Below are 23,201 nucleotides of genomic sequence, written 5' to 3'. Positions count from 1 at the left end.
ATAATAGTGCTATACATTTTCCAAGCACTTCGGATATGGTAATCCTTCATCAGATGGATGTTTCCACAAACCATCGTTCTTACTGGGAATTTCCTGTATAGGAAATGCTGTGAACAGGAGCTGCAGCAAACTGTCTCATAGATTCTCTACTATCACTTACTGCTTTTGCTACTGTCCTCTGAAACTGTTCTTCCTTTCTCTCTCCATCTTCTCCTGAAACTCCTTGTTTCCAATTCTTAATATTCACTGTTCAGTACACTTGGAATAATGCTTATTTGAAGTAAATTCTTATGTGAAATTTTTTCTCTACTCCACTGCAGATCCATCTGAAGAACTTGAACATATATATTTGCTTAATTTTTTCACAACTCCATTTCAATATTTGGCCTTGCACCTTCCTCTTTGCAGTGCCCCAGTTCCTGCCAGTTTCACATATTAATGCAATGGCTTTGGCCAAAAAGTGATCTAACGTGAGTAAATTCTTGTAATGTAAAACACCGTGGTATTGAAGAGCTAAGCACTCATCCCTGTTAACACAATAAACTCTCCTCCTTCTGTTGCAAACCTCAGCTTGTTATCCTGTGGGCTCTCCTGTCTTTTTTGCAATCCCACTTCCTGCTGCTCAGTAGCCAAAGGATTAGTATTAAGCAAAGCATTTCAGTCTCGTCTGTAAATCTCTGGATCCCATAACAGCAAAAGCTGATGAGAAAGTTCAATCACCACTGAACAGCAGGTCACCTACCAGGAATGCCTCCTTGTTTCTGCGATATATGTTATTTATTTACATTCAGTCTTTCCAGTTGGAGTTTCAAGAAAGTGTGAGGCATCCAAGAGCTTATATTCAACTGACTTGAGACAGACTTCCAATCGTAAGTGTTTAAAATCCCTTAAAACAAGGACTTCAAGGATCCCAATCATACAGGCATTCCTGAAAATAGTATTCCACATTTATTTTGTTTTCTATTGTTCGTTTTTCTTTCTGAAAATTCTCATTAATTTTTTTTCAATTACAATTTTACCATTCTTATGCACTCACCTGTGTAACTGGAGGGGGGGACGGGTTCATGAGCCCTTATTGTTCTTTTATAGTTTTTTTTAATTTTCCCTCATAGCTCCTCCTTTACAATCATATATTCTTTGCCCTTGCCTGCGGTGATGTTGCTGTGTGCTATATACTTCACATTCCATGCATATTTGCCATTTAGCTCACATTTCTAATAAGATGCTGATGTTTTGATGCAGTTACCCGGTATGCTGTGATGTACGTGGATGGAGAAGATGAGACACCAGGAAGAGTTTTCATTGGTTCTGAGTGTACCAATGTTAAACTGATCTACTATTAGTTCAACTTCTGAGTGCCTTTAAATACATTATGAGCTACTTCAATAATTTTTGTAAACTATTAAAATTTGACCTTTTACTAATGTTTTAGAAACGTAAATCACATACCTGGTTAAGAAACTGACCAAGGGAAACAAGACTTTTGTTTCTATTAAGGAGGTTGCTGGTAATGGCTAAAAGTCATTGCTGCCTGAGATACTCAGCTTTCAGAAACTGGAGTCTTTTGGTCCTGTAAGTTCAGGACACAGCAATCTCAAGATTTCCATCCATCAGTCAGCTATTCACAGGCCTCAGCGTTGACCAGGATAAGTAATTAAAGGTCAGAGTCCCATCTCAGTGACTTCCCTTGCTCCATGTAAAGGCTACCAATGAGACACAAACATTTTCCACTGTCTGTGCACTAATTCCTTTCTATACAGTGATCTTTAGTATTGTCAAATACATAATTTTTCATTACTAATTAAAATTATTTCTATAAATCATACTTAGAGAATTAAACGTGTGTTTCAATCTAACAAACTATACAAACTCTCATTCGGAGCATTTTCTTGGATGAAGGCTACTGATGACAAAGTTTTCACAGTCTTGTGAACAAGAAACTAAAAGTCAAATACGAAAAAACCTCATTAGGTGGAAAAATATTTATTAAACATTTTAATACAATGTTCAACAGTAGAAAAATCAAGTGATGTATATGCAGAGTTTTCTGGCAGGAATCTCAGACAAGGGATGTGGCTAAATAGATTTAATTTACATTGAAGTTCTAAACATATTCTTATCTATTACTTTACAAAGACTTATTTAGAAAAAATGTACAATATCAGTATCTATCAGTTGTTAACAAAAATTTAAAAATAAGAACATTTCCTTCCAGTGTTTTCAAACACTACATACAAGAAAAGAAAAAAGATTGCCTCCAATTTAACCCCTAACTTATGAAATAATTTGGATATGGCCAGTGTCTAAAGTTTTATAATATCCATTTAATAACCTGTTATAACTATTTTTCGCTTATGTGTGTATTCACAGGCAAGATTCAGGCAAGCTTTCATAAGCCAGTACTGCTCTTTGGTAACTGCTTGTTCAATTCCAAAGTTTTTTTTTTCCTACTTTTTAATGGAAATATCCACAAACCACTTTTAATATTGGTTCTCCCTATACACCAATCAATAAAGAACGTAATTTCCTGGTTTATGACATATAAACCCAGTATATTTTTTAGAGTACTAGAAAATTATCAGAAGATATTTAGATGAAATTTTAAATGACAAATTGCATAATCTACTAAACAGCCCTGAAAAATTAAAAAATGTCATCTACTATCAAAATAATCATCTACTTGCAAGTATTCCATCTTGCTTCTAAACTCCCTTAAAAAACAGCTGTTGTAAATATTAAGTAATTTTGCTCTGATGGAAAGCATTTGATTTGACAGGAATTTCTACATTAACTATCATTGGAGAAACACGTCCTGATTTTGTCTTACGGACTTCTGCATGCAAAGTAAAACCACTGAGTAATTTTTCTAGTCCAGCAGTATTTTCAAGCCGTGATATCACTAGATCAGTTCTGTATCTCTAAATTTAGTCATACAATCTGATTATGTAAGACAGAAAAGGCAGATCTGGCCAGTGTAATCTGACAGTAAATTTAGCCGGATATGTGAGAGTCCTTGAAAACACAGACCCAGCTAACAAGCGTGCTAACAACTTTGGTACCCAAATAGGGCCACCTTAAAAATCATTACCATCTACTGAATGTCAATATTCATTTTACAATTTTACACTACCTTACTTTCATGGCTCGACTTTAATTTCAGTGATAATCATTACATGGTCACATTCATAACTCCATCAAAATCTGTAGTAACTGGTACACATAGTAGTTACCTTAGATTAACAGGAAGAGTTCTGTCTACATGTATATATCAGTGCAAAATCAAATAAATCTCTAAAAACTGACAATCCCCCTGTCAAACTGGCTTACTGAGAACAGTAACATGCTTGCACAAAGTAGTTTTCGAGAAAGTTTACTGAAGAGCTCCTTTTCCCTATCTCTGCTGACATAATTTATATTAATACAGAAATTAACAAAGCAGCATCATTCTGACTATATTTCTAAGTAAAACTCACCAGTTTAGAGTAACCTCATCACTGCCTTTTTGAAGGACAGATGGATACTAGATTGCTTCCAACAGGCTGAGCCAAGCAGCCTCCAGTGAAAAGCTTAGCACCTCTACTTGCACTCAGATCACAAGGCTGTATGCCAGGAAAGTAGTAAATACATCAAAGCATAATTCCCATTCATATAAATATACAAACTAAAACTTCATACATACAGGCTGAATTCCTAAGAAAGGAACAAAGATTTTTTTATACAGTATCTGATCCCAAAACCCCTCAAAATTGGATTCTTACTGGATTACTTCATATTAGCAACACATCACTATACAACATCTTCAGCAACTGTAGTATCAAAAATTTGGTAATAAACTTGATGTTTCATCGCATCTCTGACATTATAGGACTTGATGAAGCATTCCAGCCACGGCAAGTCATCTACAAACAAAACACCAATTATTGTTTAATACTCATTTCTAACTTTTATAGGAGAGAAGTATAAATTGAGCAGGATCTTAACTGGGATGTCTAAATGCATATGACAGTTAATAGGAAGAAAAATTAATTACTAATTTTGAAATTCCAATTTGTATCTTAAAATTTCCCGCACCATCTGAAATGGTGTTCAGTGACAATCTTCCAAGCCTCGCCCCCCCTGCCCCAGCGCCCCCCCAAAACACTTGGTATCAGTAGTTGTACCACAGTACAGCAATATAAAGACTTTCCAATAATAAAAACCCATCTCCACGTGTCTCAATGAGACAATTGCATTGGTCTCAAAGGGAATATCCTTTACAGCCTTTACAATAGGGCCACTTTTTATAAGTATGGTAAAGACTCCAACGTGGTTGTAGTGGTCACTGACAGCCATGTACTTGGAGGGAGTACGCTCCGGAGGTCGGAGTTGCGGCAGAGACATATAGCTACCTTGGATGTGTGTAGTTCAGGCAGAGCTACTTTCTGCCACAACAGAAATACTGCACAAAAACCTCTGTGACTGGATTTGGATTAAGTTTTTGCTCAATTTCCATGGATGTTTCCTGCAGCAAGGGATGCTCTAAATCAGCATGTGCACTCAAAAGTAGAATCTCACCCAAAGCATGTGCCATACACTGAATTCCCTTTCAGTTTTCCCCTAGTGCTGTGACATTCAGTATGAGAGTGTTCTCGTTAACTTCCATATGAATACAAATGACATGTTAGTGCCTGCATAGACATGACTGTATTCACACATCACTGCATGCTACATAAGAATTTACTGAACCATTACTTTTCTTTCTCAAAAGGGAGTTCTACTATTAGAGAAATGTATCAAAACAAATTAACTGGAACTCTCCTTACAGACTCCTGCATTTCTCTGTTCTGAGTTTTGCCCATGCATAAGTTGAATTCTAAGACTTTGCATGTGCAATACAGATTGAAAGACCCTTTCACTTCCCATCCCCCTTTTAAAATAATGGCAAGCTGACCTAATTTTCTTCCTGGAGGACAGAGCGTATTCATGGTCATCTGCATCTTTTGCTGAAGAAAATCATTAGTTAGGATTTCCGAGGCAGGAATTTGGAAAAACTTTTCCTGGAAGAGAAGAGAAAAGTATGAGGTGTTGGAAGACGGGTAAGAAATCATCAGCTAGAACCCTGACTGCATCTTCTTTTATCATTTAAGGAACTTAAAATTATCCAGATAGGTAACACAACAGAAGAACAATATTATTTCTAAAACTGTTCAGACACAGTAAAAACCCAAACTTTCCGAAAAAATTAATAGTCTGTATTTCGGTATCCCTGAGTATTCAGGGACTACAGCCACCCAGAAAGCACATATGTAGGTCCGTATATATAACTGGCAGATATTCCTCATAAACTCCAGACAATGTTATGGCCGGAGAGGACGGTCAGTCCTCCTCAACAGTCCCTCACTGCAGCGAGCAGAACATTTTGAGAGGAACAAAGTCACTTGAAAACAAGGGGGCACTGCAACCTGGCTTCATACAAGTGGAACACCCTTAGTTTGAGTTTCATTTTCTGATAGTTTTAGAAACAATGGAGAAAGGCTTATACTGTGAGATACATTTCTGAATGGAGCAGTAAAATAAAGAATGGAACACTGAAACATTAAATAAACCTTTTCTGTGTATTTTTAAACAATATACAGTAAGCATGACTGACAAAACTCCCATTTTAATCTTTCCAAGTTTATTACCTGATTTTGTATCTCTAAAGGCTCATCATCTTATACCTTCCCAAAGTGAGCTAAGGTTTTTGATGGCAATTTCTCCTTTTTGTTAAAAGATACAAACACAGAATAATCTGCCTTTGCGTAATTTTTGTATGACATGTTTAATGGAAGTGATCAGAAGTTAGGGGATAATCCAGCAGCAAAATTGACTACTTTTTCCTCTCATTCTTCCAGTTCTTCTTCTGACTATAAAACTTTTTCATTTTTTTTCCTTCAATGACTTTTCCTATAAAGAGGAGAGGAAAGAAAAGAACTGAGAGCATTACTACAGAAGTGCGAATGGAAACTAGTGTAAAGTTGCACTTCAAAGTAGCCCGGTTCCTTCTCAGGCAGTGCTGAAGGATCCGAGTTTAGGCTTGGAAGGTATTGGATTGTCTTTGAAGTACCACCAGCAGGAATGCTAGCAGCTGGCACTTCAGAAGAAACTGTTTTTTTCCTGCAGCTATGTTGTAGTACTGAACAGTTATCTGATAAGAATCTGAGCTACCCTGAAGTAGAGATTTTTGGAACTCTGCATCAAGAAATGGTTTAAAATCTTTTCCCCGACCTTCCTTTTGCAGTTTAATTTCTTGATATAAAAAGGAAAGAGGACAGTACAAGGAAAAGATGACTAGCTGAAATGGGGATTGCAGACTTTGACCTCCTTTGCTGCTAATACACTGTGTATTTTAAGAAAACACACTTGCATTTTTTCGAGTTTTATTTTTACTTACAGTCTTAAAATTAAACAAGGAGTCCCCTTAAAATTAAACAAAGCCCCATTCAAAGTCATTTAGTATAATGGCGGAAAATATGCAGATATATACACATTAAATAGCATTGCTGTGGGGAAAAAAAAAATCCCACTGAATTGTTTCTCTGTCCCATTGTGGACAAAGTTATAACTCTGAAGTGCCACTACACTGACTATTTTCCACTTGGATAGATAGATTACTCCAAATGTGTATTGTGAGATCCTGATATTCCCAGCTGTGAATTGCTGGAATAAGAAAACACACAAATGCACTTATGGAAGGACAAAAGGTACAATGCAATACTAATCTATTTTAGATTATAATTCTCTTCTTTACCAAATTCTTCTCACTTTTTGATTATTTTCCCTTTTCAAAATGATTGACATACCATCTCAAAATTTAGGGTAGTAACTAAAATGGGCGTGTGCATGTGTGTGTAAAAAACAAAACAAAACAAACAAAAAAACCCAAAAGGTAAAATAAAAGGAAAAAACCCACAAAATACATAGCAACAGATATTTCTACTGCACACAACAATACATGTAAAGGAGTAAATTCACTAAGGAGGATGCTAGACGTGTACAATTCACCTTCAGCCCTAAATTGGAGATGTAGGAAACAATAACCAGTCAGAAATCCTCCACCTTCAGCATCACAAAAAATTCATACTCAAACCATCTTTGTGCATCAAACTCCTAATCTAATAATAAAGCTTATGAATTGGAGTAAAAAGGAAAGAAACAAAAAAAATCCTGAAGAGTAATCGGTAGTTTACTGTCAAAATGGGAGATGTCCAAAGTGGATTCTGCAGGGGATTGTCCTAAGTTTGGTGATTTTGAGAATTTTCATTAGTGACATGCTTTATGGAATAGCAAATAGGCCCACTACGTTTACAGACAAAACCAAGCCAGGGGAACTGCAAGTATACAGGAATAAAAAATTAGAATTAATTTTTGACAAACTTGAGAGCTAGTAGGACAAAAAAACCCACTCCCCCACGCCTTCCACGAGATACATATATAAAATACTGCTTTTAAGCAAGCCAGATCAACTGCTCAAACAAAGAATGAGGAATAATTTCTTAAAGCTGAGGTTCTACTCAGAGATGAAGGGAACTATACCATCAATCAGTAAGCAAGAAATTAAGTGATCACCATACTGGTTTATACATATAGAAGCATTATCTGGTAATGCCTCATGCTAGGGTACTGTTTTAGCACTTCAAGGGAGACATGGGCCATTTGGGAAGAACCCAGAAAAACAACAGTGAGGATGGTCAGAGTTTTCAAAGAAAACTGGTATGGAAGAAAAAAACCTCTGATATGAAAAAAACTCTTATATAGAAGAAGATAGAATGAACGGTGGTTTTTTAGCCTTCAGAAGGTAAAATCATTATACAGTGTATAGTGACAGGAAAACCATCCGTTCTTCAGTGTCTCAGGTAGGAGGAATGGTCTTAAGTTGCTTCAGAGAATAGGTTAATTCTTAGGTTAATTCTAAGGTTAGCAAAGTAGTTAAATAAACTGCTTCTGAAATCAAAACCAAATATCTGTATAGCTATAGCTGAGTCCTGTCTAGGTTCAGGGGAAGGCAGGCCTCTTCTACCTCATGGTCATATGCAACAAAAATCAAGAATTACTGAATGGGTAGATTCTACTGAGAGTTAAAAAAAGAGGTAATGAGATTTTGAACTAATCCAGAAGTTACCTGCATAAATTCTGAAACACTCCCATCATTCACACAGCATTCAGGCTGCACAATTTAACATTGCCAATAAAAGAGAAATTCAGCCATGGAAATGTATAAAAGTCTATGGAAATACCAAATAATCTATCTACAAGCTTCAGTTTTGTCTTTATGCTTTGATATTCTATACTCTGATATTTTATTGAAAAATTACTAAAAATTACATTCTGTGCACCTTCATTGATGAACAGTATTAATAACATTACAGCACTTTTAACTGTCCCCGCAAAACACTGCAGGTAACATGGAATAAGTATTTCTGTACATACATTTGCTATTTTAAAAACAAATAAAATCCAAACCCACATAATCTGTGGAGTCTACCTTTACCTAGATTTACTTACATAATCAAAAAGGTATGCATTTAGTGCTCCTGTTCCATCAACCAGTGTAAACTTCATAATAAAAACATACTGGAGCGGCTCGATACCTAAAACTGAAGGAAAAAAAAATTGAACTGTTTCTTAGAGCGAATATGCAAAAGACAAACCATAATAACTCAAGCTGATAATATCCCTCCTTTAGTAGTAACTGACTTGGAATACTGTCATTAAAAGTATAAATTGACAGGCCAAAAGATAGAGGCTCTGAATAGCAAAATGTGGTTCGTATTTTGAGAGCGCATTGCAATTTGCCTAGAAACATTTTAATAGATGAGTCTATAAAAATGCAGAAAGATTTTTAAGTACTTATTCTCATCCTAGTAAAAGAAATGCTAATATTTGCTTAGATCTTAGATCCTACCTAGGTAGGATCCTCCTACTCCTCTTATCCATGGAAGATTAAAGGAGACTTGCTTTTAATTCAGTGATAATAAGATAGCATTCCACCTGAAAACATATCTTCTGAAGAAAACAATTTGTTTCATATGATCTCGTAAAAGCTACTAGGCAAAGTCTTATTCAGAAAAACTTTGCTGGCAGTTCTGAAAATATTCCAGCATAAGTAAATGACTATAGTCATTCTCTCACTGGCAGCAGCAACTGTTATACTGCAAACATAAAATATCTTAAACATACAAAGTTATTGCAACTCTGCATCAATATTTTCTGGGCACATCTACTTAAATTGGCTAGTCATTTTATGCTCAACTGCTCTGATATACTTGCAGGTTATCATTGAGTCTGAAAATACAGATGGTAAAAGAATAATATACATAAAACAGTTTAAATGCCAGAAAGCATTTAATGAATATTGTTTTCATTTTGAGATTTAAATGTCAATCACAGGTGCTGTAACACTGCCAGTTATATATTACTTCACATTTATTTAATAGAATACAATTATGACAGTTTATTTAGGAGAACCACTATATTGCTCGAATAGTTTTTTTCTTTTATAAAGTCTTTACCAAGCTTAGATACTGCTAGATATTCCAACTTAATATGTTAGAACATGAATTGAGAAACATGAAAATATTCTTTTTCCTGAACATGTTGTGAAGTTCTAAGCTCCATTTTACCTCCAGGATTTGAATGTGTTGACTACATAAAGTAACACAAGAAACACACAAAGCATGGAACACACATACATGTTATGGTATAATTCTTTTCATTTGAGTATTATTTCTTGCAGACTCTCTGGAATATGCTTAGCATTGATAAGGCTTACAGAAGATAAAAGTCTAACTTTTACTAGTTATTAAGTAAGACTCTTTTTAGTTCTAGTCAGAAAAACTGTATCTTCAAAAGGAAAAGCAAGACTAACTTCTAGGACTGCAAGCATGTACACAGTTTAAAAATGACATCTGCAAAATTCATCACATCTGTACTACGATAGGTGTTACTAGTGACATCTATGGTAGAAGAAACTATTCAACATACTGTAATGGTTTTAATGGTTTAATTCATACTGTAATGGTTTCAAAAGTAAAAATGTTATTTCAACTGGTAAAAGGTGAATAAATTTTACAGCTTTATACTCAAGCATAACCATAACTTACATGCTTTCTCTACAAAACTGCAACCCCGAAACCAAACTATTTCACATAAACACTTCAGAATCAAGGCACAAAAGTATTTCAAGGACAATATGTCAGCTGACCTTGTGCTATTTCAGTTGGTTCCCATGATGGTCGTTGTTCTGCTGCAATGGAACTTAGACTCTTGATCGGCTTTGGAGTTGAACACTGCTTGCACCTAGCATTTAAAACAAGATACTGAGACTAACCAAACACTGATTTATTTATACTAGAAGCTTTCTGCACAGGGAAAAAAAAAAAAAAATCTGATTTCCTTACTCAGTGGGAGTGCGAAAGTATTCTACTGCTGTTTAAAATAACTATTTTACCAGACACACAAGCTTTAGACCACATCAAAAACCCTTAATAATGCTTTTGATTTATCCCCGAGAAGAAATAAATCATTTTGGTCTGGAAAAGACCACCTCAGTGAATAGAAAGGAGGAAAACTGTACGTCAAGGCTGAAAGAGTTGGGGTTGTTCACCTTGGAGAAGAGAAGGCTTTGGGGAGACCTTATTGCGGCCTTTCAATATATAAAGGGGGCTTATAAGAAAGATGGAGAGAGACTTTTTACCAAGGCCTGTAGTGACAGGACAAGGGGCAACAGTTTTAAACTGAAAGAGGGTCGATTTAGATTGTACAGAGGAAGAAATTCTTTATGATGAGGGTGGTGAAACACTGGAACAGGTTGTGCAGAGAAGTTGTGGCTGCTCCATCCCTGGAAGTGTTCAAGGCCAGGTTGGGATGGGGCTTTGAGCAACCTGATCTAGTGGAAGGTGTCCCTGCCCGTGGCAGGGGCGTTGGACTGGATGATCTTTAAAGGTCCCTTCCAGCCCAAACCATTCTATGGTTCTAAGATCACTACATTGCTGAACATATACTCATATGCCACTGCTAAACCTATATTCATATGTCACTACTTCGTCATTTAGCAACACAAACAACATCTGACTTTGTAAAAGCAGGAACGAATCTGAACTTGTAGCATACTCTAAAAACACAACAGGGTTAGAGGAGAAATTTGGCTTTACCTATGTTAAAAAATATTAACTATGACTTACTGGTGTATTTTCACCAGTAATTATAAATTTCACACATGACATAGCAAATGTTGCAAGTGGACGAAAATATTGAAGAACTGTTTTCAAAGTTGTTGTCATTTGCCTCAAGATATAAAATTACAGAACAACTATTTTTTCCAAATTAAGCTTCTGTGCCAGCATACTGCAGTTAGAACTTAAAATAGACATTTATTATCTTTTAGAATTACATGCAAACGTGTCATAAAAATCAATAGCACTAGTTCTGCTCAAGTGATACAAAACCAAGCTCAATGAAGTTACTTTTTTCCTTTAAAAAAACCACCCAAACTCCAATAAAGTAACTTAGCTGTGAATTTTGTGTTTTATATGCAAGCGTGTGTGTATTTTTTTTTTTATATATATATGACTATGCATGCATATGCACACACATATAAATATTTATACAGGTATTCAAGCTCATTCCTATAGCAAAAATAAATTTGCTTTTCATTCTACTATACGGAATCTTTTTTAGACTTTGCTAAGTATATGCTACTGATAAAAAAGCGCATGGAACAAAGCTCTGAAACGTCAACATCCTTGTGAGGTTCCTTCCTAAATATCCTATAAACAATCAAGGAATATATTATAGAGTGTTGGCTTTTACAATACAGCCATTTAAACAGAGAACGACGTCTGAAGGCGAGTTGTGCGTAGCTGGGGAAATATATGGATTATGAAAGTGCAAGGGGAAATACTTTGTACTGGTGAAGATCCAGTCCCAGTAGGAATACCCACATATTGCCTTTATTTAAAAAAGCTGTGGACAGCCATATCTGGAAAGGTCAAAAAAAAAAATGACAAAGCGAAGTAATTATCTGTATTGATTTTATCAGGCCCTTATGTGAAACTTTAGGGTTCATGTGAAATGTGCAGCATTTCTGCATAGAAATTTTTTTACTGCCTACAGGACTGAAGTAGTGCAACACAACACTCTGCTTGAACTTATTAGGTCTGCTAAGAGGGAGGACTCAATAGCTTGCATGAAGTAGACTGGTATTTCTGAGCTCTGTAACTGCATGCTGCTGTGCAGTACTGGGAGAACATGCTGCTGCTAGCTCTCGTTGAGCAGGAACATGGTATTGCATGGCATAGCACGGATACCAGACCTAGATGTGTGTATCGTACTCCACAGCCTTGGAACTGTGGAATTCAGAAACCCGTTGAAGTTGTCTCTACAGTGACTGACATCCACAAAGAGGTAAGGCACTTTGCAGTGTTGTGGATCTCAATAAATGGCAAATGGCGAGCAAAGGCTGTCCAAAATCCCTTATTTCTTCCAAAACCCAAGCTTTCCCAGCACTAGGAATGAGAAAGAGAGAGAGACGTAGACTGACAGCCTGAAATTATTTTCTGGGTCTCTTTTTAAATATTATCTGTGTACAAAAAAACCAGCATACAGTTTTAAAGCAATGTATGTTTTGACTTTAGTCTAAGGAGTAAGACCAGAAAATGGTATTTTTCTGGACAGAAAATGGAAGATTTGGACTAAAAGAGGAAGATTTAGGCATTTTTCAGCCTAAAGAGACTTATATGTGCATTTCCGTCCCTGTAGTATACCGCCCTACCCACACACCACAGACAAGACCTGGGAGGCTGTGTAATTAAGGGGATAAGATTTATAGCGCAAGATAAAGCCCAACTGCAGTTGAGTCCTTTGATAGGAGGTAGTAGTATGACATTTCATCCCTGATCTCAGTACTACTGATCATGTTATGTACTTTGCATCAAAGAATCTTTGGGTAAGTTATCCCTTGAGCACTGCAGTTTGAATTACTGAAGAAAATTATATCTATCTATTAATGCAACTACTAAAATATCAACAAATACTTTTAACCTACCCATAATATTTTATGTTCCCTTGTAAAAGAAAAGGAGCTGAAAGATCTAATAATTCAAGATCATCTTCTGTGGATCTCACAGGGATAATGCATTTAAATCTTCTTGTAAGCTTCCAGACTTCTTTTAGTGTTCCACCTATTAAAAACAGAAAAATATGGTTTTTTAAACTGTAATCAAGAATAAATTGAACAACTTGCATTTCTTGGCTGATTAAATGTTGATTTCAGGCCCTTCAATAAAAATTGAGACCCACTATGGAAAACTGAAAAAATGGTCCATAACCTTCTCACTTTTACCCAACAACAGACTCAATAAAGAATCAAAGATGGACATTTATCAGAGCAGATGCCGTAATATCTTCCTCATAGCTATCACTGTAACCATGAAGTTGTATTTAGTTAGCATCACTTTCATATAATTTCTCCTACGGTTTTACTAGCAATTTTCTTGGGGGGAAAAAAAAAAGAATAAACCGACTTTTGCAATTGCTCCTAAGTAACTGTTTTTTCAGCTTTTAAGTGGCAAAAATCTATGAATTTTTGACCAGCAGTTTATGAAAAAGTAGTTATTCAACCATGTCATAAATGACATGAGATGGGAAATGCAGAACAACCAAACTTCATGCTAATTTGAGTGCTACTAAATTGTGGCCATACTAGGAACACAGCAGAAATTTAATATATTACAGCTGGAACCCTGAGATTTTCCAACTCCAGTGAGAGGAAAAAGTTCTTTCAAATTTATTATAAATCACGGGATAAACTGCCTTCAGTCTCTGTAGTATAGACTGCAGAACTGATTACGGAATCTTTCTGACATTTCACCAATTCAGTGGAAATGTGGTAAATTTATTAATTTAACACACAGAGAACGGTTATTTGGAAACAGTTTAATAAAAATATATGATTTAATCAGCTTGTGAACAACAATAAAAAAAGTGAGCCAACTGTTTTAAAATAAATACATTCTACAACTGTGCTGTTTACCACTAACTGTAACTAAGATGTTTCAAAGACTTTATGACAAGTAATTATGACACTGGATTGTAAAATATTTATTGCATATAATTGTTACTTGTATTGCAGAGGTAACTAGAGAAGAAAATGAAACTGATAAAACTGCATTATTACTCCTCAACTAACTCAACATCTAGTTAAAAAAAAAAAGAAAACACAGGCACAGATATTTTAAATGGCTTCCAAAAAGGTTAGAAAACAAAGGTCTTCCAAGTACAGTGACACAGTTAAAGCCTCTCATATACATTTGAACTCTCATTCAAGGGATTAGCATACAAAATTCAGTGTAGTTTTAACTGATATTCCTAAAAGGTCTCCAGAATTTAAACTTTGCTGTAATACAAATTTACATCAAGCAAATGTATTCTGACTTCTAAGAGACTGGCATAAAACACAGAGAACTACCAGGGGTTGACCATGATATGAATCACAGTGACTTCATGTACAAATAATGAGGATACGCAAGGAGCATTAATCTTGTTAACCGTAGCATTTCACTCTTCAGTTCAACTAATCTGTAGCAATGGTTATGGATTCCCCACACTCCCTGTGGAGGCTCACGTAAAATTCTGTCCATTATCCAACTGTTTCCTCAATTCCAGCCCAATAGATGCCAAACACTCAAAAAGAAGTCCTTGCTTCAGCATAATGATTATGGGGAAGAAGAGAGTACTGTGTTGTAGAAGAGCAAATTGCTTGTGTTTGAAAAATGAGCAGAATCTAGACCACGTCTGTCTAATAAATGTCGTAATGTGTTTGGCCTTCGAGGGTTGTCTGTATCTGGAAAAGTGCTGGGAAGATTTCTAGGGAGACTTCAAAATATCAGAAATAAAGCAGTATCAGAACTAGTTGAATATAAAACAAAGCAGAAAACAGAAGGCGTTTTGTCATTGACCCTACACGAAGGACCACCTGACGTACATTCGCTTATTCACACCACTACTTGAGCACAATTGAAGACTTTGTTTTAAACTTGGAATGATACTATATGCAATTATTTGTTGCTTTTATTCTATTCAAAACATTCCTTATTAGTATTCTTGCTAAATTGCTTTGTTTAAAGTTCAGTGGCTATTTCTCTTCCCTGAGGAAACCTGATATAAACCAAACCAAACAAAAAAAACCTCACGCTGCAAGCTCTATTAATCTGAAACAACACTGACATCCAGAGGCTGACAAAGTTAATTGTAGGCTTGTATTATCAGAAGCCTTCCAAAACTTTTCCACGTCAAGTCTAAAAATAGGTTTTTTTAGAAGACTCAGCAAGTTTTCAAATCAGAACTGAAAAATCAGTAAGCACAGCTTGGAAAAAACATATTCGGATGTGTATTTTAGCAGAATCAACAACAAACTTACTGGTAGAGTTTTAAAATAGACAGAAGCACCTTACAAGACCTTCACATATGGCTTTTTCCTGTTTGCACAACAGTAACTTAAAGTTCTAGATGAGTTTTTCTTTTCTTTAAAGATGCCTTTATGATCATCACTACTTACACTGAATACAACTTCAACATAACTTAACTTTGTAGATACTCAGAGTGGACACTGTGCCATAAGAAGTGGTATATTTGCAATTTATCTTACCTTCTATCATAAGCAAAGTATCTTCAGGCTGTTGAAGCATTTCATCATGCTTTACAAAATGGATAGCTATTTTCCTTTGTTTCTGGTCTTGTGTAGTCCACATTACAGAATCATACCAGGATGTATTGTGTAATTCTGGGTTTGGGGCAGTAACGCCAGAGCCTTGTAAAATAAAGTCAAAGTCATCTCCATCTGGAACTTCTCGCCTAAAACCATTTCCAAAATGAATAAGTAAATTCTAACACCTTCTCCTTAGGCAATCTAGCAACAAGGATGACAGTACTCTGAATAAATATTAAAATATAGTCATGAGAGTTAAAACATATACAGGAAAAATAACTTTGTTGTTATATCAGTTTAAACATTGAGAGTTGTATAGCAAATTATGACAAGATAATTCATTTCCATGTTAATAAATATGCTAAGTAATCTAATCTTACCTAGAACAGAGGCAGCCTAGGGGCTTCATCCACGCATATATAAATCCATGGAAAAACAAATATAACAAGCTTTATGTGATTTCAGTTGAGCCTTAAAAGGGTCACACAACGGCATACCACTTCAGTAGAGTGAAAAGACCGTATAAGCTCATTTAATTTCAAGTTTTATGTTCTAGCCTATTTTACTTTGCATATTTTGAGGGGGAAAGAAAGAAAAAAGGGCAAGAACAGAATAGCTTCACATATGTACTGTAAAGGGAAAATCTGCAACTGCACCACACAGTTTCTTTCCTGTCCTACTAGGATGCACCATTCATGCACCTCCAGTTGTCACCCACAGAGAAGTAATGCAGGCCATTCAAATTTTACCAATATTACCAACAACAGGCAAAAAGCAGTGGTTGGCACACAAATTAAAAATGCATTAGAATGTTTTCTCCTAAGCAAGACAGACCTGCTGGCTTCAGGTGGAATATGAACTGTGACAAAAAGGACAATTAAAAAAAAAGGCAAAAGCTTGGGCTATTTCATAAAACACTGAACGAAAGTAGGTGCCAAGTTTCAGAGTGGAGTTAAAGAAAAAATACCATCAACTCCTGAAGATAATTCTGACGATTTCACTTTCAAACCCAAGAGCAGCTGCTTCCACCAGTGAATAGAATAATTCCTGCCTATGAAACCAAACTTTGATATTCTTTTGCTATGACTGTAGAAATGGCACACGAGGTCTTCCTGAACCTGAACTTTCATTTCACGAACACAGTGCTGTGCACATGAACTCTTTCCACCTGTGTTTCTGGATTACTATTTTAAATGCAAAAGCAATGGACCTAACACAACAGGTCATCTTTCCAGATATACCCATTAAACTCTTCCAGCCTCTACAGCCTGCCTGTAGATTTCCCGCAGAGGCAGGAATGGAATGAGGGTTGAAACTTCTGTAATGTGGATACATGAAAAAACTACATCCATGTATATCGGTATTTTGCTATTTACAGAGAAGCTTCCAGTTGAAGTCTAAAAACCAAAAATACATCTCTCTCAAGGATTTTATTCCCAAAGCGTTATATGCATCTTACTGCATGAAGTGTTAAAGGATCAAACTTGTAGTGAACTTTGTTCAGTCAGGCTCTTCAGCATATGCTAAACATGAAACAACTTCTTCTGCCACAGCAGAACATGTAGGAGAGAAGGATGCACCTACATCATGTTTCCTTCCTGGGCCTCTTAACTCATCCAATCCAGGCTGCAGTACAGCTCCACTATATTTCACTGATTCCTTCCACCTGATGCACACCGTTGAGAAAAGAGAAGCTAAATGTCTGGGAAAGCACTGCAAGTAGTCCCATCATTGCAGCAGGAGAGTGGTAGCAGTAGTAAGAAATATGCTAACTAAAGCCTCACAAATCTATCTGGTTAAAAGCCTGCCCTGATTCTGTGGCAAAGAGAAGGCAGCAATATGTGAAACAGGAGGAGACTCGAACAGAAATTAAGACACTACCAAGTCAAGAACATATAAAAAGGCTATAGTAGTCATTGTGGGAAAATTGTGGGATAAGGATAAAGTTCATAAGGAACAAACACAAATTCTATCAATTGTATCTGCTGATTACTATACAGAGTTGGCAAATATATCAAAAAAGTGACAAAAGTGGCAGAGATAGTTGGTAATTATCTCCTTTTTATACTTGGTAATAAAGACCATGTACTTGTATGTTGTGAAGATGATGAAGCACTTCCTCTTACATTAGCAACCAAGAGAATGTTATAACAACATCTGATAAGGACCAATATTGTTAAAGCTGCGAGCGTGCTACTTTGCATCCAAAAGCTGTAAGAAAAGGATAGTAGGGGTATTTTCTTGCCTCAATGATGTTTGTATTTAATAAATCTTGATTGTGCAAAAAATTTCAAAAGGCTAGGAGAATGCTAATGTGCCATCATTTAAAGAAAGCAATAGTTTACACCAGTAACAATAAAGCTGTTTGCTTGGGACTTATGCTAGGCTAGGTCAGGCAAAAAAAGGCGATACAAGATTCAGATGATCATGAATAGCACTGTAATGCATGTCATTCAGTAGTTTAACCAAAAATAGGCCATTTCAAACAAACTTACTTTCACTTTTAGATTAATATAAACCAGAAATGGCATATGATTATTTGACTGAGCATTATTTGATACAAAGACAAATGGCGTTAAAGGAGAAATAACAATGATAAAACGGTCAGTGAACTGACTCAGGTCAGAAAAAAGACAAAAATACCAAGGTGAATGGTGTTTCTCTGATATTTTTAGATTCAGAAAAGATGCCTTCTCTGGAAGATACACTTTAGTCAAAGATATTTTATTCATTCACTTGGAGACTATCATACCTTTTCACATATCCTATTTTAAAACTGCAATACAGAAACACAATTTCAGTATGGGAAAAACGGCACTGCTAAATTTGAAAATAAAGAAAAATTATTGTTTTGAAAGCACTCAAAGGATTCTGTAAATGAAACTCATCTGATGATTTAAAATTTTCCTACCTATTGTCAGTGAGTTTCAAATCTTTGCTCAAAATGAAATACGTTTATATTTAGCTCATTTTACACAAAAAAGAGGATGAAAATACACTGAAAATCTAGGCATCCCAAAACATATAGAACAATTCCTAATTATTTTTGTTGTGTGAAACACTTACAAAGAGTTGCATTTGGAACAATGAAGTTTAATAGACTGATAAAGCTTCTGGGGTTTATAAGTTCTCAGCTTTGCTCTAATGCGATACTGTTGAGGAGCCATGCTGTTCAGAATGGTTTTCAGTTCTATGTTATTCAAATCCTGATGATCTGTTAATACTGCAAAATAACAACACAAAAAAAAAAAAAAAAGCCATGCATACCTATTAAACATCATATTTGGAATACGGGAGATGGCCATTGCAGGCATGCATTTTCCCTTAATCCCCAGCTTCTCTTCCCTTCCCAGTTGCAACCTCAGTTTTATCAATACGACATGTTACTACAGTCTTTAAGATAAATTACAACAGGCTGTCGGAGCATGGTGTACTTCAGGGTACAGAAATTCAACATGTAGAAAAAAACAAATGAAAGTAGAATATATAAATATGCTCTATTCCCTTAAAAACGGAATAAAACCAATGTAACATTCATAAACTTATACTCTTAGAATAGCTCTTCCTATAATAAGTAAAACATATTATCTCAACCTTTGAGTTGATGTCTCAAAAATATTTTTGTTCTTTAGTAAAAATCAAATTCACCTTGAGGTCAAAATGTTTCCTACCTGTAACTGATAACTGCTGACATCTCTGTAAGTGTGATTCAAGATCTAAAATCAAGAAGAATTTCCTAATTATTTTCCTTCCTTCTTTTCTTCTTTATCATTTGGACACACAAAACCAGATAGATAGATACACACACAAAACCAAAAGCTGAACAAAGGAAAATGGAAATCCTAATAATGTATGAAAACAATATAGCAAAAGGAAAAAACAAAGTAAGCAGGAGATAAACATTAGATATCAAGAGTTAATATATTTGAGGAGAAATTAGTGTATACATGAAATAGCAATGCTCATCAAAATGAACACTTTTCAAATGTATACTGTGAATGATACTGCTGACATAAACTGTATTCATCCCCCTGTAATCTCTCTGGACAAGAGCATAAATATATTATTCTAAAAACAATATGGACTGCCTGCTCCCTCCTCTGAACAATCTCTACTACACATACACAGTGCAGTAAATATGTGCAAAATTATTTCTAAATTTGCAGTGTTATGGTTTAGACATGAAATATTTATTTATTCTTGACTTTTGCACCCTTTTAGAAATATCCTGTCACAGTATGTTAATAATGGCTAAGTAACATAAGATTTTAAAAGCTAGAAGCAAAGATGCAGACTATGTCCAATCAGCTTTAGAGTTTAATTCACTTTTAGTTATTCTAATTCTGGGCTAAAAATACCATTCAAAGAATAATATGGGATCTGTAGAACTGTCTGTAAGATACTGCTTTTCCATGGTGCTGCACCTTGCAACTCTGCCACTGACACAACTTTCCATCCAGTGTCTTTAGAACAGCTCCTCAGCAAACAGCTGTTCAGTAGTGTTTTCAGTGCCTGTCTCTGAAGAATCCCCCTTTAGAGGGAGGGAGTTACGTCACTCTGCTTTATGATCTAATATGGTATGATTAAGAACACCACCTGTGTCTAATAATTTATTCACTACCTCCTATGAAAGTATTCTTCCATGTGTATGAAAGGCTTCTGCTGCAAGACAGAAAGATAGCGTAATGTCCATTTCCAGCCTAATAATCCAAAAGAATTCTCTAAGGCTTTGTATGTGAAAGTAACATTATACACTTCGAGAAGCAGTAACTGTGACTTTATCTTGGCCATATATATGTTAGAAGAAAGAGCAAATCAGCTTTCAATTGCTCTTACCTGTAACGTTGTTAAAAGTGCCTTCTAATTCCATTGAAGACATGCTTTCCATATTCTCACAGTCTGCCAGATCCACAGATTCTAAGAACCTAAAAATGAATGACTAAATATTTTATAACCTAAAGAAGTCTTTCATATATAGACATACACACACACATATATATATGGGACTATACATACACTTATATGAAACCTACTGTTTATCAATACACAGGTATAATGTTCGGACATAAATTTTCCAGCAGAGACATGAAACTTAATTGAGCCTGAAGTTGCAGGAGTGTATATTAATGATGCAGATGAGACATTCCTTTCCAAATCACTTCTGGAACTTTGAACACAATATAGTGCCAAAAGAAATCTGTAGTACTGGAAACAGAATTCCTGATAAAGGAATGTGGACTTTGGTTACTTACCCTTTCCTAAGGCAAAAAGAGTGTTTTTAACCTTTGGAAGAAGGAGCAGGCCACTCAGGAGGACTACAAGGATGTCGTGAGGTTATGCAGGGAAAAAATTAGAAGGGCCAAAGTCCAACTAGAACTTAATCGGGATACTGCCATACATTAGCAACAAAAGGAGGGCTAAGAGAATCTCCATCCTTTATTGGATGCGGGGGGAAGACATAGTGACGAAGGATGAGGAAAAAGCTGAGGTACTTAATGCCTTCTTTGCCTCAGTCTTTAATAGCAAGACCTGTTGTTCTCGGGATACCCAGCCCCCTGAGCTGGAATATAGGGACGGGGAGCAGAACAAAGCCCCCATAATCCAAGGGGAAATGGTTAGCAATCTGCTACACCACTTAGACACACACAAGTCTATGGGGCCCCATGGGATCCACCCAAGGGTACTGAGGGAGCTGGTGGAAATGCTCACCAAGCCACTTTCCATCATTTATCAGCAGTCTTGGCTAAACGGGGAGGTCCCAGTTGACTGGAGGTTAGCAAATGTGATGCCCATCTACAAGAAGAGCCAGAAGGAGGATCCGGGGAACTACAGGCTGGTCAGTCTGACCTTGGTGCCAGGGAAGGTTATGGAGCAGATCATCTTGAGTGCCATCACACGGCATGTACAGAACAACCAGGTGATCAAGCCCAGTCAGCATGGGTTTATGAAAGGCAGGTCCTGCTTGACTAACCTGATCTCCTTCTATGACCAGGTGACCCACCTAGTGGATGAGGGAAAGGCAGTGGATGTGGTCTACCTGGACTTCAGTAAAGCCTTTGACACTGTCTCCCACAGCATTCTTCTAGAGAAGCTGGCAGCTCATGGCTTAGACAGGTGCACTCTCTACTGGGTAAAAAACTGGCTGGACGGCCGAGCCCAGAGAGTTGTGGTGAACGGAGTTAAACCCAGTTGGCGGCCGGTCACGAGCGGTGTTCCCCAGGGCTCAGTGCTGGGGCCGGTCTTGTTCAATATCTTTATCAATGATCTGGACGAGGGGATCGAGTGCTCCCTCAGTAAGTTTGCAGATGACACCAAGTTGGGCGGGAGTGTTGATCTGCTCGAGGGTAGGAAGGCTCTGCAGAGGGACCTGGACAGGCTGGATCGATGGGCCGAGGCCAACTGTATGAGGTTCAACAAGTGCTGGGTCCTGCACTTGGGTCACAACAACCCCAGGCAACGCTACAGGCTTGGGGAAGAGTGGCTGGAAAGCTGCCCAGAGGAAAAGGACCTGGGGGTGCTGGTTGACAGGTGGCTGAACATGAGCCGGCAGTGTGCCCAGGTGGCCAAGAAGGCCAATGGCATCCTGGCCTGTATCAGAAATAGTGTGGCCAGCAGGAGTAGGGAGGTGATCATGCCCCTGTCCTCAGCACTGGTGAGGCTGCACCTCAGATACTGTGTTCAGTTTTGGGCCCCTCACTACAAGAAGGACATTGAGGTGCTGGAGCGTGTCCAGAGAAGGGCAACGAAGCTGGTGAAGGGTCTGGAGAACAAGTCTTTTGAAGAACGGCTGAGGGTTGTTTAGCCTGGAGAAGAGGAGGCTGAGGGGAGACCTTATCGTTCTCTACAACTACCTGAAGGGAGGTTGTAGTGAGGTGGATGTCAGTCTCTTCTCCCAAGTAACAAGCGATAGGATGAGAGGAAATGGCCTCAAGATGCACCAGGGGAGGTTTAGATTGATATTAGGAAAAATTTCTTCACCAAAAGGGTTGTCAAGCATTGAAACAGGCTGCCCAGGGAAGTGGTTGAGTCACCATCCCTGGAGGTATTTAAAAGACGTCTGGATGTGGTGCTTAGGGACATGGTGGTTTATTGGTGGACTTGGCAGTGTTAGGTTAACGGTTGGACTTGATGATCTTAAAGGTCCTTTCCAACCTAAATGATTCTACGATTCTATAACTCCTTATGCATATAATGCAGTTCAGTAAAGCATTTATATTATATGCTTCATTTTGAACATCTTTAAGTGTCACCATTTCCAAGTAACACATATGCACGTGGTTAAAATGTGCTCAGTTTATTTGCTTAACCATAGCTTTTATCTTTAAAAGATTTTATGCCACTATAAAACAGAATATGTATGTTAATGTGGCCAGGCCTTATTATTACAGTACTATAAAACAGAAATCTTAATCCCTACTGTATTTTAAATTTGAAAAATTAGCCTTTATTTACCTATTCCCCCAAATATTTACTCTTC

The 23,201-nt window shown here is 36.8% G+C and overlaps 1 protein-coding gene across 6 annotated transcripts in view; it reads right to left on the bottom strand.

Annotated features, from left to right (window-relative positions):
- Positions 1-1,967: 1,967 nt before the first annotated feature.
- Positions 1,968-23,201, bottom strand: part of POT1 (protection of telomeres 1) — a 70,884-nt gene continuing 49,650 nt past the window's right edge. For 4 of the 6 annotated variants that reach the window (XM_075146692.1, XM_075146671.1, XM_075146718.1 and 1 more), the window contains 8 exons: positions 20,561-20,649; positions 19,396-19,440; positions 18,791-18,947; positions 15,665-15,870; positions 13,064-13,199; positions 10,223-10,317; positions 8,524-8,615; positions 3,919-5,036 (listed from right to left, as the gene is read on the bottom strand). In XM_075146692.1, coding sequence (XP_075002793.1) covers positions 4,773-5,036; positions 8,524-8,615; positions 10,223-10,317; positions 13,064-13,199; positions 15,665-15,870; positions 18,791-18,947; positions 19,396-19,440; positions 20,561-20,649 — 1,084 coding nt within the window. In that variant the 3' untranslated portion in view covers positions 3,919-4,772. The other 2 variants (XM_075146699.1, XM_075146708.1) reach the window with 2 other exon arrangements.

The sequence above is a fragment of the Calonectris borealis genome, chromosome 1 (assembly GCF_964195595.1).
Source record: "Calonectris borealis chromosome 1, bCalBor7.hap1.2, whole genome shotgun sequence".
In the NCBI taxonomy this organism is placed as follows: domain Eukaryota; kingdom Metazoa; phylum Chordata; class Aves; order Procellariiformes; family Procellariidae; genus Calonectris; species Calonectris borealis.
Note: the sequence above shows the minus strand (reverse complement) of the source record. Positions and strands in the feature narration are given on the sequence as shown.